We start from the raw sequence: 16,353 nt of genomic DNA, 5'->3' as shown, positions 1-16,353 counted from the left end.
CAGGCACCAGAACCAGGCACAGACGCTGGCTGCAGCCTCAGTTCAGCCTCCGGCCCCTGCTCGAGGTGCCAGCCGTGCAGCGGGACCTGGCCCCAGCACCGACTTCACCTGCCCCCGCATTCAGTGACAGTGACAGGGGCGGGACCCCCAAGCCGGCACGGCTGCCATGACCCACACGGCTAGTCAGTCACCGCAGCTGGGAAGGGAATTTCCTCGCAGACCTGAGGGCAGCCGGACACTTTCAATGGCAGTTCCAGCGGCGCCCCAGGATGACCTTTGTCAGGGCGCTAAGGAAGCGTCCGGGGCAGAAGACCCCGCCCCCGAAACGGGGCTGCAAGAAAGGGTCCCCCCACCCGCACCAGTCACCCGAAGGGCTGCTTGGCCCCAGCCTGACTGAGCGGAGCGCGGCTGATTGACCCCAGAAACCTCCAGCGCCCCCCGGAGTGACCCGGGTGGCCCCCAGCACCCCTAACCCAAGGGTTATCCGGGCCTCCAGCAGCGCCCTCCCCCCGGCTCGACACTCGGGCTCTGCGGAACCGCCCTGGCCCCGGCCCACCTCTGCTGCCGCTCGCCAAGTGAATTCAGCCAAGCCCCCGGTGACAGCCGCCCGGGCACCCCCCATGCCGGATCTGCAGCCCCAGGGGGCCACACGCTGGAGGCCCCCAGCCCTCGAGGCGAGGGGTCCGCCCGGCCGGCTCCCTGGCCCCCAACCCTCGGGCCCCACGGCCGGAGCCGGCGGTTCCCCGGGACTCCCCGGGGGGACGCTCACTTTCCCGGTATATCCAGGCGGATTGTCTCAGCGCCACCACCTCGCCGGTGACTTTGTTCCTGGCCTTGTAGACACCCCGTAGGTGCCCTCGCGATCTTTCCACACTTCTGAAGTTCTCCATGCGGGCGCGGGCCGGCCGGCCGGCCGGAGCCGGGGCGGGGCGGGTCTCGGAGCCTCGGCCCCGCCCGGGGGGGGCCCGGGGGCTGGGAGCGGGGATGGGATCGGGCCCGGGGGGCGGGGCGGGCGGCCCGGACAGAACGTTCCGCAGCCCCCGGCGGTTACAAACCCCGCAACTGGCAACAATGTAGCGCCGCCCCCCGCCGGCCGCTTCCCGCGTTCCACTCGCCCCGCCCACTCCGCCGCGCCATTGGCTGGCGCCTGGAGGGGACGCTGGGAGCGACGCGGGAGTCTCCTTAAAGGGACTCCGTAGGGTTGCGGGGTGGGCCAGACTCAGAGCTGCGCTTAAAGCCTAGGTGACCCCCCCCCCTCAGCTGGGTGTCAGTGGGGGGAGCCCCAGGGGGCTCCATGCCAGTCCAAGGGCTGCTCCCCAGCCATGTTTATTATTGGGGGGATTTCCCCAGCCCCCCCAGGAGACTCCCCTCCCCAATGCTTTAACTCCAGCTGCTCCCCCTGTCCCCAGGGAGCTGCTTCCCTCCCTTCCCCCACCCCGCATGCGGAGCCCCCCAGCCCTGCCTAGGCACTGCCTGGCAGGATATGAAGGGGGGGTCCCCAGGGTTAAGATTATGCTCAGTTTATGGCAAGTGCCCCTGCTTGGGACCCTGTTTGCACAAAAGCCCTGAGGACCTCGCTCAGAGCCAGGGCTCAGACTGGGCTTTTGGCTTCTGTTCCAAACGTTAAACCACTAAGGCCCCGCTCCTGAAAAGTACTGAGGCTCCAAACTTCCTTTGAGGATCTGGGCGTCAGGCCTCCTCCGCACGGGGGATTTCAGACCTAGCAGCCTAAAGCAGCCAGCCAAACACGCAAACCCCTTGCCCCCAGGGGATTCGTGTGCCGTGAGCTGCGCCCAGTCCTGGCCTTTGTGAGTAGGAGCAGCATAATTCATCGGTGCAGCTGATCATTGAGACTGTCCAAGCCGTGACTTGAGCACAACCTAGAAGCACCTGCCCAGGGCTCTTTAATCCAGCAGACAAAAGAGCTGGCAGTGGAAGGCCGCGGAGTTCCTGCTGAACTGGGTTTGTTCCGCGCCTGCCATTTCGGGCGACGAGCTCCCATGCGGCGATGCACCTTGCTCACTGCCCATCAGGCCTCAGCTCGTGAACGGGGACCCAGGGGGCTCCTGTTGTGGTGCAGGTTTATTGTGTGAATCGGCTCCTTCCTTTCTGCTCTCTCTCCTTTCCTGGAGCCTGGGGATCTCCTCCCTGAAGGGATCCAGCTCCAACCATTCTGTGTGTGTCTCAGATAGCCATCGGCTGGTCTGTTCTGAAAGCCCAGGGACGTACAGAGTCTGACATCTCCTGGGGATGTGCTTTGGGGCAGTCTTCCACCAGTGAGGGACAAAGGCTCCACAGTGCTTGTGTGTCAGAGTCACGTCACAGATGGTCATTGGGAATGATTTCATTGCTGGTCAAAGCCTGTAGGAAAGGAGCAGGAGGATCTGTACTGTCGACTGTCAGCAGCGTCTCATTTTGGAGCCACAAATCAGTAGCAGATAGGAGAGGACTGATACTCTGGATGCTGTGGGCCAGTCCCTTCCTCACTGTGCATCTCACATCTCACTTTCACCATTAAATTTGTGCAAGATAAAAACTCACTCTGCTTTGGGCTTCCCTGAGACTCGTCTCTGAAGATCTCAGAATACTTTCCCAATATTAAAGACTTGAGCTTCACAAGCTTGCTAAGAGGTAGATGTAAGCTCTCTAGGGACAGGCTGGTCTTTTTATAGTGGGTATGTACCGCACCAGTACCCCGGGCACTACTGCAAGGCACATCCTAAATAGACTCATTTTAAGGTGGATAGACTGAGGCATAGAAGAGACACAATTTGCCTCCTGTTCCACAGTGGTAACACTGGGCTTAGGCTGACAGGCCATCTGCTCTAACCATGAGACCTCACTCTCCGAGGTGGGACGAGAACCTCGGAGTCCTGATGCACAAGCCTGGGCTCTAACCACTAGACTATACTCCACCCATGAGCTGACTGCTGTTTAGAATAAACAAAATCCATTCTCTTTGAATCTGGCCAAACCAGATCTCTACTACTTGAATCAGTGACCAATGAGCTAATGGAATGTGACCTGGGGTCTTCCAAATATTAAACATTACGTCGTTCTGCAAAGGGGGCTGTGACATTCCTCAGGGTACCATCTAGACTGATGGACAGCTGTGTCTCCCTCAACTTTTGAATCTGGAGTCCCTTACACTGCTTCGCTGTGAGAACAACCGCTCCTGGTCCGTTCACACAGCCTCTAGCAAGCAGACTCACTCCCAGCTGAATAGATGAGTGCTTCTAGTCAGCTACTCCTGGATTATATTACAGAGCGACACCAGCAAACTGCCAGTCCCAGGCGTGTCCCCAGAAATGTGCATCTTGTACTGCCCAGCTCTCTCCTGTGCCGCACAAACACAGAGAACCTCCATCATTACATTCATAGAAACTGCTACGCACCCCCCCACCCCGTTATCTTAAATGAGGGTCCCAAACACTTCAGTCCTAACACACTGGCTTAGATAAACAATCAAACACATTTATTAACTACAGAAAGGTGGATTTTAAGTGATTACAAGGAACGAGGAATAAAAGTCAGAATTGGTTACAAAGAAATAAAAGGTAAAACGCAAACTAACACCTAACATCTCTCGCCAGATGCTCACAGCAGTCTGGCTGGATTCCTTTGGTCAGGACCCCTCCCCAGTTCACTGATGCTTCCTTTGTTTTTCAAATATCTTGGAAGCCATGAATAGAGATGAGGGGAGAGAGGTGATTTGGAGCCTCTGTACCTCATTTTTATCTCTTTTCCTCCTCTTTGAGAATCAGCTCCAACTGCGGTTCAGGTGACAGCAAGTTTACTCTTTTGCCAAGATGTAAATTTCTTGCTCACATCCTTCTTCCTGCCAAAGAACAGCTGCTTAATCAGGTGATCGTCCAGTTGATTTTGTTGACACCTGGCTGAGGCATCAATTTGCCTTTTTGTCTCTGAGGAACTTGTTTGGGCTGCTTCCTCAGATTTGAAATATGCTTTAGTAAAATCATACACTAGAAGCTTATAACTTCACATACAATGCTGCCACACCAATGTTACTAGGACAACAATGATCAGTGAATGATGAGTTTTCAAATGCTACCTCACAAGGCAGACTTTGTACAACATTTATCACAGTCTTGTAAAAGCGGTGAATGTAGGAATACAGTCTGTCACAGAGAAACCTTGGGCCAGGGGTTTATTAAACAGGATTTTGCTGATATGTCTGGTGTTTGGAGGAAGAATTTACACAGTAATCGTTTTCTTAGCATGATAATATCCTGAACACACAGGCTCAGATTTGCAAAGGTATATAGGCACGTAACTCCCATTAAAATCAATGGGAGTTCAGCTTCTAAGTACTTCTGACAATCTAAGTCAGACTCAATAACTGCTGTGAATTATCCCTCCCAATCTGTTCCTTTTATTAAAGGGACACTGATGGATTAAAAATGATACATTTCAAAAACAAATTCCCTCCCTTGTGTTACTAATGCCTTTTGCACAGCACACAAGAAACGTGTGGAACTCACTGCTACAAGGTCTTGCCAAGCCCAAGAGCTTACCAGGGTTCAGAACAGGATTTGACATTTGTACCTTTGCTGAGCACTAGCAGATTTTGGAGCCTTCTGGGTCAGTTTCCTCTCTGGAGCAAACATGGGTGATGCCGTCAGGTATTTTCATAGCGTGACTTGTTTGCTTACAACAGGTACAAAGTTCCTGTTCCCTTGAATGGAGGTTGGAGCAGACCACGGCTTCCTGGACAGACAACCTTCCTTAGAGGTTTTTAACGCCCGACTTGACAAAGCCCTGGCTGGGATGGTTGTGTTGGGGGTTGGTCGTGCTTTGAGCAGGTCCCTTCCAACCCTGTTAGTCTATGATTCTGTTAGACACCTGGGCTACAGTACCACTGCCCCAGATGCAGTCGCCCAGATGCAGCTTTCTCCTGTGCCTCACTTCAGGGACCCACCAAAAATCCCAAAGAAGCTTGATTCCACTCCCTAGTCCCAAACTCCTCCTTCGGGGCCATTAGCCCCCTCAGCTGCCTGCAGGGCTGGCAGCTCTGCCACTGCTGCTCTGTGTGGGAGGGAATCAGGCCATTCAGTTTCATGTCGGTCAATTTCCGGCTCTCCCCAGGCTGTGATGGTTGGGTGCAAACAGGGCCGGGGGGAGGCTTATTGCCACGCAAAGTGACATTTTGAGTCCCAGCACTACTTCCATTCAGGGTCATTTCTGAACCAAAATAATTAGCTGGGGTCTCTCAAATTTCCTGCCCTGGTTTTGCTAACTGGCAGCTCTGGTTTCCCTCTCTGCCTAGACCAGGGTGCTCAGACGTGACTTTTCTCTATGCTCACAAGCGAACCGAGCACTCTGCACCCAGAAATCACGCTGGTTTAACGTCAGTTGGTTTGAGAATGGATTTAGTAACACCAACCCCCACCTCCACCCCCGCCCTGTATGTGCCCTTATCTAGCGATTTCCAGCTGGGGCTATTGGTTTTGCTTGCATCTACGAGCACGGACACACACTAAACCACTATGAGTTGGGTTTAAAGCCATTTTTTAAGAGTGTCCACAGATAAAGTTGCACTGGTTTGATTAGACTGGCTTTAAATCACACCTTAACTTAACCAGGCGAAGCTCTGTGTGTTGGCCAGGTCTAAGTCACTAGTGTTATAGGAGCTGCTGGTGGAAGGCAAGCGCTTGGCTTCAGTATCCTGTAGCAGTGAGTTCCACCTGCTAATCGTGTGTGTGTGTTTCACGTTTCCGTTGATCAGGTTTCAAGGTGCTGCCTGTCTCCTCGCTCCTGTATCGGGGAGAGGGGGAGTAGAAGCAACCGGACGGCCCCGAGCGAGGTGGAGTCTGCCTTGCTCAGCACTGGGGTGACTTGTCCCGTAGTGAAGTTGCGTCACGGGTTACTCGTCCCTCCTGTAGTTCTGTGATCATTAGAGACGCTTTCTTCTCAGAGCGGAAACCCATGTCTGTCCTTCGCCCTGTGAAATTCCAGGCTCTGGCTGGGAGGCAAAACTAGTGAGGCCCCATTGTGCTAGAAACACAAACTTGTGACTGGTTCTCACCCCCACGCCGCGCTGCTGGGGTGGGGGGTGGCGATTTTCCTGAGGTTGTGCCAGGAAAGGGGGCGGGGCTATGCAAAGGAGGTACCTTCTTATACAGAGAGGCTGGGATGCTTCACCTCTCTGTGTCGGTCGGTCGTAGGGGTCCAGGCGCGCGTGGGGCGGGTGCGAAGGACGGGCTGCGAGATGTGGACGAGCTGGTACTTGGTGGCTGCCTGGGCCCTGCTGGCTGCGGCTGCAGCTCAACGCAGTGAGTAGGGTCCTGGTCCTCAGAGTTAGCAATGGGCCTGGAGCGGGGGGAGGCAGGATCTATAGGGTCTCAGCTGACCCACCCCCGGCCAGTGCAGGATCGATCCCTGTCACGCCTCGTTCCTAACTCCAGAACACTGGGGCGGGGATGGATAACCCCCCTGAGGATCTTAACTTTGGGGGTCAAGGGGGGCATTGACCTGTCATGGCCTAGCTCGGGGGTCACACTGGGCTTCCCAAATGTGGTGACACCCCCCCGCTCCCCTGCCCAGATTGCTGTGTGGGGACGATGGTCCCAGCTGAATGGGAGACAGGTCTGGGGAGAGGGGTGTCTGGTATACAAATAGGGGCAGTGAAGACCCCAATTGACCCAGACCCCCAGCTCCATCCCTGCAGGGGGAGCACGTTTTTTGCGGGGGGGGTAGGTGCTTTTGGATGCAGTGATGCTAAAACGTGAAGGGACCTTAAAGTCCTGTGGGGAGAGGGGGAGCCAAACGATGGTAAAGTTGCCAAGGAGCATGTGTGTGTGTGGAGGTGAATATCCTCTATAGCCCCCCCCCCATAGCAATTCCAGATCTAATGTGCCCCCTTTGGCCATCCAGAGGGTTCCCCCCTGCAGAGGAGACAGACAGACTCCCATGGCTGGGCTAGCTCCCTGGGCTGAGAGTGAGAGCAGACAGTGCTAGCCCCTGGGGACCCCAAACAGGAATATTTAGGGCCTCCCTTGCCCCTCACCCATCCCCAGTATTTCCACAACCCAGACGCTAGCTCACCCCACTGCCTGGTCTGCCTATGCCCTGAGCCCCCCACCTCAAGGTGGTCTGTGCCAGGCCGGCCTGGGGAGCAGGGCGGGGAGCAGCCCAGGGCAGTGCCAGCCTTGCACCGTCCATCGGCTGCCCCCAAGCTGGAGCTGCCGGGTGCTCCGGTGGGTTTAACCCTCCTCGTCCCAGCGTGGCTGGAGCAGGGATGTGGCCCCGCCCCACTGGGAAGCCTCTTGCCGGATTAACGGGGACCGGGGGGCGGGGGGGGCTGCCGGTAAAGCCGAACCGCGTGGGGAGCTGGCTCAGAGTCCCTGCTAATCCCTCGTGCTGGGCCCCGTGTCTGGCAAGGACTGGAATGGGGCTGAATCGGGGCAGGGGACCCAGTGGGGGAACTCACCGCGCTCACCCCAATTCCCATAGTACCGAGGAGCGAGCCTGTGGGCCTGGTCTCTGCTCTCCAAGGGCGGATGGGGAGGAGATGGGGCAGCGGCTTCTGGGTAATCTCCGTACAGCTCCTTGCGCTGTGCCAGGAGCAGGGATGTCCCCACTCCCCCCAGGCCCTACCTACCACTGCAAGGACCTTCCCCCCACCTACCTACTGACCCCTGCAGTCAGGCATCTGCCCATCCCCAATGTTTGCCCCCCTACAGTTCCCCCCAGCTGACCCTCCTGCCTCCTCCAAGACCCCCTTGCCCTGTGCTGAGAACTAACACTGCACCAGTAGCAGGGGGAGGCCTCTGCTAGGCCATTGGAGGCTGGACACCTGGCCCAGGGGCTTGCAGGGGGATCCCCTAAGCTAAGGGGGCAGGTTTGGGGGGCAGTTGATTCTCCGCCCTTAGCCCTTGTTGGTCTCTCTAGGGCCTGTCTGCAGCAGGGAGCCCCCCTGAAGGCCTCACTTCTCAGTGGAGAGACACTGTGGGGGGTGGGGGAGGCTGACTCTCTGGCCCCATGTCTGCTGGGCACGGGGTGGGGGCATTGAAAGTCAGACCATTTCCCTGGGAAGTCTCCCCTCCTTGCCCAAGCATCCCGAAGCACTTCACTGCCAGGTGCTGAGCTTGACAACGGGGTCCCTGGCATTCCCCACATCGTACAGCTGGGGAAACCGAGGCACGAAGGGAGACGGGGACATGATGCAAGTCATACGAGTCACCCCAGAACTGGGACTACAGCGCAGGAGTCCAGGCCCCCTGTTCTAACCCACCTTCTCCTACTCCTCTCACAGAGCCATGGAGAGAACCCAGGAGTCCTGACTCCCAGCCCCACCCCGCTCCAACTACTAGACCTCCCTCCCTTCACCCCCAGTGGCTACACTGTCCAGGTGTGATATGGAAGGGCATGCTCCTGCCCCAGCGAGCTCTCCATCCCCCCGTCCCACCCAGGGAGGCTGCCTGGGCCAGGGGTGATTGGGACTTCCCCCCTCCCCACTGAGCAGTGGTGCAAAGGGGGGGCCATTAACCCCACTCTGGCTGGAGCGTCCTCCACCAGGGACTCAGCTGAGAGTCACATGCAAGAGCTCGGCAGAGGATTTAGAGGCCCATGTGATGGGTTTTGCCTGGAGCCCCAAGTGCTGGATGGGAGATTGGTCACATGCTCCCCACACAGGCAGCCGGGGCGCAGGGTGTGGGAGGGCCATGGCCAGGCTGGGCGCAGATACGCCGCAGATGATGGAGCCCGGGGGCCCGTGGGGCTGAACCTGTCTGCTGGGGCCTGGAGGTGCCTCGGCTAGTCCCCTTCCTGTGCTGCCGCTCAGCCGGGCTGCCAGGAGACAGGTGGTGCCCAGGCTGCCAGGGGCCATGGGCCCTGCCCCAGCAGAGGTGCCACGCCCAGTGCTTTGGGGCAGTGACTCTCCCACCGTTCTCCTTGTGGGGACTTATCCACCCTTCTCCCCTGCAGCCTTCCCACCATGGATCGCAAAGCACCTCGTTCATACTTCACACAAGAGCTGGGGACAGAACCCAGGAGTCCTGAGTAAACCTGCCTCCTCCCCTCCCCGCCCCACTCTAACCCATGCGAGGCCTCTCCCTTCCCAGAGCTCAGCACAGAACCCAGGAGTCCTGGGTTCCAGCCCTCACCCCACTGGGGAACACTCGAGCTCTGTTCTAGCCTGATCCGCCCCGGCCAGCGACGGGTCTTTGCATGCTCTGGCGGGGGGTTGAAGGCAGGGTGTGATCCTGCCAGCTGGGCTCAGGGACTGCCTCCCCACCCCGATCCCAGCTCTGGATCTCGGATCCCGTCCCTCTCCAGGGGCTGGCAGCAGAGGCCAGGGGAGCAATCGCCGGAACCGACAGCCCTTGGTCGAGGGGTCCTGGAACTCCCAGCTGTACCCCCACTGGCAGGAGGGCGACCCCCGGCAGCAGAACTGCTGGAGAGGTAGGGGCTGGCCCCTCTGAGCCCAATCCTGTGCACCTGGGGCTGTGGGTTGGGAGTGAGGGGCACTGGCAGAGCGGGGGGTGGGGGCAGGGCTGGGATAGCAGGAGGCTGTGGGTCAGGAGTGAGGGGCACCGGCAGAGCAGGGGTGGGGGCGGGGGCAGGGCTGGGCTAGCAGGGGGCTGCGGGTCAGGAGTGAGGGGCATCAGCAGAGTGGGGTTGTTAGAGATGAAGGATTCACCCTGTGACAAGCTGGAAACACCATGGGGAGTTGGGGGGGGCTGCACCCCTCCCCCGATCTGCGCCCCACCAGCTGGCTGCCTTCCCCTCTCCCTCCCAGGGGGCACCGTGACCTTTGACATCAGCAACGACGCCCCCACCATGACGGGCGCCAGGGCCACCTTCGCCATCGCCCTGCGCTTTCCCGGCACCCAGATGGTGCTGCCCGATGGCCGGGTCGTGTGGAGCCAGAACTGCACCGTGAACGGTGAGCCCCCCCCGCGGCGACGCGCCCGCTCTGGGGCTGGGAGGGGCCGTGGCTTTAATCCCCCCCCAGTATTTCAGCAGCATGTGGAGTGGAGAGTATTGCGGGGGAGGGGGCTAGTATTCCCAGGGGAAGCTCAGCTGTATGCACAGTATTTCTATATGGGGGGGCAATGCATCTAGGATTTCTATAGGGTGTGGAGGGGAAGCTGGTATTTCTATAGAGAGCTGCCTCGAAAGCCGCCTGCATTAGTCCCCTGGATTTGAAAGGACGCTTTTGGGGGGCTGGACCCCCAGCCCTGGGGATAGCTGGTGCCAGGATGTGCTGACCCCCCTGATTTCCTTGTTCCTGCGGTTGAACCATCTACCAGTGGCCCCGAGGCCGAATGGCAGCTCCGGGCTGCATTCAGGGCAGGCGGCCCAGCCCTCCCCATGGTCCCCTGGTGCTGGGGGGCAGAAGTGCTAGTGGCTGTGTGGGCCAGAGCTAAGGGGCTCCCAGGCTGGGGTCCAGATGTTTCTCCCCCACCTAGCGCCACTGGATCTGCCCAACGGCAACTGCCCCTGCCAGCTCCACTCAGGATCTGCCCCCTTTTCAGCCTGCTCCCAGGCCTGGCAGGGTGGGTGTGATGCAGAAACAGCTCTGGCTGCCCCTAGGGCAACCCCCCCCAGAAGGGCTGAGAACAAAACCCAGGAGTCCTGGATGCCAGCGCCCCCCTTTTCTAATCACTAGCCCTCACTCCCCTCCCAGAGCCAGGGAGAGAATCCAGGAGTCCGGGATCCCAGACCCACCTTTTCTAACCACCAGCCCTCACTCCCCTCCCAGAGCCAGGGAGAGAACCCAGGAGTCCGGGATCCCCCCCTAAGCCAGGAGAGAACTAATGCCCCCCTTCCCTCCTGCAGGTACTCGGGTGAGACAGGGTGATGCTGTCTTCCCAGAGGAGCTGGGCGAGGGCCCTGGTGGCATTTTCCCCGACGGGCAGTCCTTCCCCCCCAGCACCCACGGCAAGCGCAGAAAATTCGTCTACGTCTGGCAGACCTGGGGTGAGAGGCAGGTCCCTGCCCCAGCCCCCGCCCACCCCCCGGCCCCTCCCAGGCACCCCCTCCACCCTGCAGGCCCCTCGCAGAGGGAGCCCCACAGAAGGCAGGGCCACAGCAGAAGGCTCCACGCCATGGGCAGAGCTGGCCCCTGGAGCCCCACGGATGGGGCTGGCCCCTGGCGCCCCATGGGCAGAGCTGGCCCCCAGCGCCCCACGGGTGGGGTTGACCCCCAGCGACCCATGGGCAGAGGTGGCCCCCAGTGCCCCATGGGGAACTCTAGCCTGAGGCTGGCCCCCGGCGCCGCCCAATAACCCTCACCGTCTTCTACTCTTCAAAGCCCCTGAACAAACATTATCCAATTACTTCTCCCAGCGTTTCCTACCATTAGGCCAGATGGGGAAACTGAGGCACAGACGAGACCCAGTCGCACTCCCTGGCAGAGCTGGGAATACAACCCAGGAGTCCTGGCTCCCAGCCCCCTGCTCTAGCCACTAGCGCCCCCAGACCACATTGCAGGACCCTTTCCAGTCAGAACTGGGGTCTGGGTGCACGTGCCCCCGAGCTCTGCCCCCTTGTTCCTGCCTGGGCTGCACCCTGACCTCTCCCCCACCCAGGGCAGTACTGGCAGGTGGTAGATGGCCCCTCCTCGCTGCTGACGGTGGAGACGGCCGGCGTGCCCCTGGGCTCCTATGCCATGGATGTGCAGGTGTATCACTCCCGCGGGCACCAGAAGTTCATCCCCATGGGCCGGGCCACGTCCCAGTTCAGCATCACGGGTGAGGCCCGGGCAGGGCAGGGGGCGACCGACCGGGGGCTGCTGGGTGGGAGGGGGCCTGGACAGGTTTCACCCTCATCACCACGGGCTCCGTTTGGGCACCATGGGCTCCTCTTCCTCCTCCACCTCCCTGCCCTGTCCCGTGGCCACGGCCTCGCTCCAGGGCAGGCGGGCGGCTCTGCTCACCCCCCGCCCCAGAGCAGCTCCCCAGGCAGGTTGACGGCAGGGTTGTTGGGGCATGGAGCAGGTCCCAGGGCAGGGTGGAGGAACCATGGGTCTGTGGGGGTGGGGGGGCAGGGTTTGTGGGGTTCCAGGGGGCAGGGGGGCCCAGGTCTGTGGGGCGGGGGGCCCAGGGTCTGTGAGGCCCTGGGTCTGTGGGGGCAAGACACCCTGGGGTCTGTGGGTCCCTGGGTCTAGGGGGTGCAGGGGGGGCCAGGGTCTGTGGGGCTCTGGGTCTGTGGGGGCACCCCCTAGGGTCTGTGAGGCCCCAGAGGGCAGGGAGGCACCGGGGTCTGTGGGGCTCCAGGGGGCAGGACTCCTATCACAAAGGTCTGGAGTCTCCCTGCCCGCCCCCCAGACCAGGTGCCCTTCACCGTGGACATGGCCCAGGTGCTAGACGTGGACCGGGGCGACCGGCGCTTCGTGCGGAACCGGGCGGTGGCCTTCAGCGTCCGGCTGCACGACCCCAGCCACTACCTGCAGGCCGCTGATGTCTCCTACTCCTGGGACTTCGGGGACCAGAGTGGGACCCTCATCTCCCGCGCCAGCACCGTCACCCACACCTACCTGGAGGCCGGTCCCGTCCGGCCCCGTGTGGTGCTCCAGGCTGCCATCCCCGTGGCCTGCGGCAGCACCTCGCCGGCGCCGGCCGTGGACCCCACCACAGCCCCCCCGGTGCAGCCCACCTCTGCCTTGGCTCCAGCCAGCCTGGCACCCAGCGGGGGCCCCACGCAGACCCCGGCGCTGAGCATGGGTAAGTGGCGGGCATGTCCCTGGGGCTGGGCTGCGGGTGCCAGCCTGGAACCAGCTGCAGCTCTTGCTCTCTCTGCCTGCAGTGCCTATCACCACGGCCGAGCCAGCGACGCCCATGGCAGGCCCGGCCTCCGTCCCTGCCAGCCCCGCGGAGCCTGGCACAGGCGCCACCCTCCCCAGTACTGCGACCCCGGCAGCCGCCAGTACCACAGCTCCCACCCCTGCCTTGGAAACCGGTACCATGCCCACCGTGGCACCTGAGTCCGTGGTCACCATCGTCGCCGCCGGCTCAGACCTGGCGGTGGCTTCTGTGGATCTGCCGCTCCCTGCCTCTGTCTCTGCCGCCGGGGACCTGCCAGGCACCTCGCCACCAGCATCTGCGTCCTCCGTGGCCAACGCGCCGGGCATCTCGCCACCTACGTTTGCATCCTCCGTGGCCAACCCTCTAGCCAGCGTGTCAGGAACCGTGGCCAACACTAGCTTGGAAGTGGCAGGTGGGTGCCCGCCTCGCATGGGGGGGGTCCCATGGGGCTGACCCAAAAGATCCCCCACGCTCCAATGATTTCAGGGGTCCAGCCTGGGCCTGATCTCAGGCTGTGGGGGACAGGGGCCTTGCGCGGGCTGCCTGGGGATTGAGGCTGGTCAGTGGCCGGGCCGGGCCGGGGAGGCTTGGCTCAGCTGGATACGGGGCCCTGGTTCTGAGTGCTGCGGGTGCCTGGGGGTGGAGGGCAGCGGGTCGCGGCTGCACCTGGGGTGGGAGGAGAGCCAGCATGGTCCCAGGCCCAGCTGCCGGAATCAGGACAATGTCGGGCGTCCCGCGGGTGGGGCGGCTGTGACCCAGGGGGCTCACTGGGTGGGCCAGGCCTGGCCGGGGGCATCTCCTTCCTGTCTCTTATCTCTTGGCAGATGTGGATCCTGCCGCCCCCGAGACTCTGGTGCTGGCCAAGCGGCAGGCACCCGCCAGCTGCCTCCTGTACCGATACGGCACCTTCTCGACGGAGCTGGAGATCGTCCGTGAGTTGGGGCCCAGTGCCTCCCACGCTCGCTGCCCCCAGCCCAGGGTCCCAGCAAGCCCCTGGCCCCGAGCAATGGGGGGGCCCAGGCTCGCCACAGGGCAGTGACAAGCCACAAAGCTCCAGGTGTGGGAGGGGCCGTTCCAGCCTGGCGGGGCTCGGGGCAGGGGGCACTGGTGAAATCAGGGGGCTCCATGGTCCCTGGGAGTGAGTCTGCACTAGGGCCTGGGCTGAGATTCACCCTGAATGGGGGGCTGCCCTGCCCCCATGTGCTTGGGAGTGAGGCACAGTGCAGGGCCCCCCAATCGTTCCCTTGCCAACCCCTATATCTGGACCAGAGCAATGGGCACTGGGCCAGCCCCACTGCTGGGCTCTGTCCATGCAGGGGAGGGGGCAGGCTGCTTCCAGGGGAGCGCTGGGTTCCCGGGGTGACCGTGGCTGGGCAGGGACAGGTATCGGGGCAGGGCCCTGCCGTGCCTCTCCTAATGCCCGCCCATTGCAGAGGGGATCGAGAGCGTGGAGATCATCCAGGTGGTGCCACTGGCCCCAGCGGCAGGCGAGAACACCGTGGAGCTCACCGTGACCTGCCAGGGGAGGTAGGGGGCACCGGGGGTGGTGGCATGCAGGACAGGCAGGGCTCCAGCTGGCAAGGTGGCCTCATGCACTAACCCCCCCTCACCCCAGGGCCTGGAGCTCGGCCCCACCCTGCAGCAGAACCTCAAAGTCAGGCTGGGGGAGATCCCCCCGGCCAGGCCACCCCCAGCATAATCCCATCCCCCCCAGCACTGGGGCCACCCCATGCCTGCTGGAGCCTGGCTCCCAGGGGCACCGGGCCCATCCCCCCCCCCCCCCCCCCCCCGGCTGTGCCTTACCTGCCCCCTCCCCCCAGCCTGCCGGACGAGGTCTGCACCACCGTCTTGGACCCCATGTGCCTCACCCCCCAGCAGAGCGTCTGCAGCCCCGTGCCGCCAGCACCCGCCTGCCAGCTCCTGCTGCGCCAGGCCTTCAACCAGAGCGGCGTCTACTGCCTCAACGTCTCGCTGGCCAACCCCGCCAGCCTGGCCGTCGCCAGCACCCAAGTCAGCATCCAAGGTAGGGCCTGGATTTTGGGGGGGGGGGCGCCCCCTCCCGGGCGCTGGGGAGCTTGGGGCCAGAGATGGGGAGGGTAACGGAGAGGCTGGCTGGCCCCATCCTGCCGGGTGCTGAGCACGGCCCTGGCCCCACCTCACCGCTGCCTGGTTGTGCCCTGCAGGTGCCGATCCCGCCGCACCCAGGATCACACTCATCGTGGGGCTCATACTGGTGGCCATGGCTCTTGGCGCCGCGTCCTACGCCTACTGGTGAGAGCAGCCCCTGCCCGCTTCGTCCGCTGGGGCCGCACCAGGCCCAGCCCGGTCCCGCCGCTCCCAGAGTCAGGCCACCAACCGGGGCCCCCTGCAGCCCAGCCCAGCAGCACCCACATGCCCAGCTAAGATCAGGGCCCCCTCCGGGGCTGGGCACTGCCCAGCGTCCCCTGGCCACGATCAGGGCCCCATTGGGCCAGGCGCAGCCCCAGCTCCTGCCCCGAAGAGCTTCCCTGCTGCACAAAGGGAGGGTTATGAGCTCCCAGTTATGGAGGGGGAAACTGAGGCACAGTGCATCAGTGGCAGAATTAGGGCAAACCCAGCTCCCCGCTTTGTGGGCTGCCCTCTGTGGAGCCAGCCCCCATGTAGTGGGTTTTTTTGTTTTTTTTGGTGGGGGGGGCAGTCCTGAGTTCCAGCTGGCTAGATATGACCCCCACCCCCATCTCTTTGCCGCTTGACAGGCGTGTGAAGTACAGACCCCTGCCTGCCGGCCCCACCCGCAGCCCCCTGCCCCGGGCCTGGCTGCCCGACCGTGCCACCCTGCGTCTCCTCCTGCGCCAGGCGTGGGGCACCGCGCCCACCGGTGAGAGCAGCCCCCTGCTGAGCGGCAACGTGGTGTAGAGACAGTGACACCCCCTAAAGGACCCGGCCCCTGCTCCTGACACACCCAGCCCCAGAGCCGCCCTGCTCCCTGCCCCCACAGCACGGGAGGAAGGAGGGAGCCCCCCCTCAGCTGGGGGGTGCCTGTGTCCTTACCAGTTATTAAACACTCAGACTCCCGCCCGCGTCAGCTTGGTTCTGTCTGCGCCAGGGAAGGTTCTGGGTGAATGCGGGGGGGGGGGGGGGGGTAGATATTCAGGACCCAGCACCCCCAATGTGGAGTCAGCCCCCCCAAGCCCCCCACTATAGGTTATGCTTAGCACCCTCCTCCGGCAGGGGAAGGCAAAGCAGGGGGCAGGAAGGTACCCACAGGGACTGGAATGGAACCCAGGTGTCCTGCAACCCACTGTCCCCTGCCCCCCAGAACTGGGAGTAGGAACCCAAGCGTCCTGCGATGCTGTGAGCCCAGCCCCCCCCCGGGCAGTGCTGCCTCTAACCCCAGCCCACCCCTCCGGGCGTGTGACGGGCACCGGGCTAGGGGTGCCCTGGTCAAAGCCATGGCCCAGCGCCTGGGGCCCCGGGGCCCACCCCCCGCCTGAGAACTGGGGTCTGTGCCCCCCGGCCCAGAACAGAGACCACAGGGGCGGGAGAACAAAAACTCCGACCTTTATTAGTAAGATGAGGCACTTGAAATCTCAAGGGGGAGGGA

At 62.1% G+C, this 16,353-nt stretch overlaps 2 protein-coding genes across 2 annotated transcripts in view; one reads left to right on the top strand and one right to left on the bottom strand.

Annotated features, from left to right (window-relative positions):
- The window catches only part of RAB5B (RAB5B, member RAS oncogene family), a 100,133-nt gene that overhangs the window by 27,086 nt on the left and 56,694 nt on the right, over window positions 1-16,353 (bottom strand). The gene's annotated exons all lie outside the window — the stretch shown is intronic.
- On the top strand, window positions 6,191-15,691 carry PMEL (premelanosome protein). Its single transcript, XM_032785559.2, has 12 exons — window positions 6,191-6,293; window positions 9,298-9,423; window positions 9,761-9,907; window positions 10,804-10,944; window positions 11,556-11,717; window positions 12,294-12,689; window positions 12,772-13,182; window positions 13,595-13,702; window positions 14,204-14,297; window positions 14,591-14,793; window positions 14,954-15,041; window positions 15,506-15,691. Exons 1-12 carry the CDS (start codon window positions 6,230-6,232, stop codon window positions 15,663-15,665), a joined length of 2,100 nt encoding a protein of 699 aa, XP_032641450.1. The 5' UTR covers window positions 6,191-6,229; the 3' UTR covers window positions 15,666-15,691.

The sequence above is a fragment of the Chelonoidis abingdonii genome, chromosome 26, assembly GCF_003597395.2.
Source record: "Chelonoidis abingdonii isolate Lonesome George chromosome 26, CheloAbing_2.0, whole genome shotgun sequence".
Taxonomy (NCBI): Eukaryota; Metazoa; Chordata; order Testudines; family Testudinidae; genus Chelonoidis; species Chelonoidis abingdonii.
This window is presented reverse-complemented; position numbering and strand designations above follow the sequence as displayed.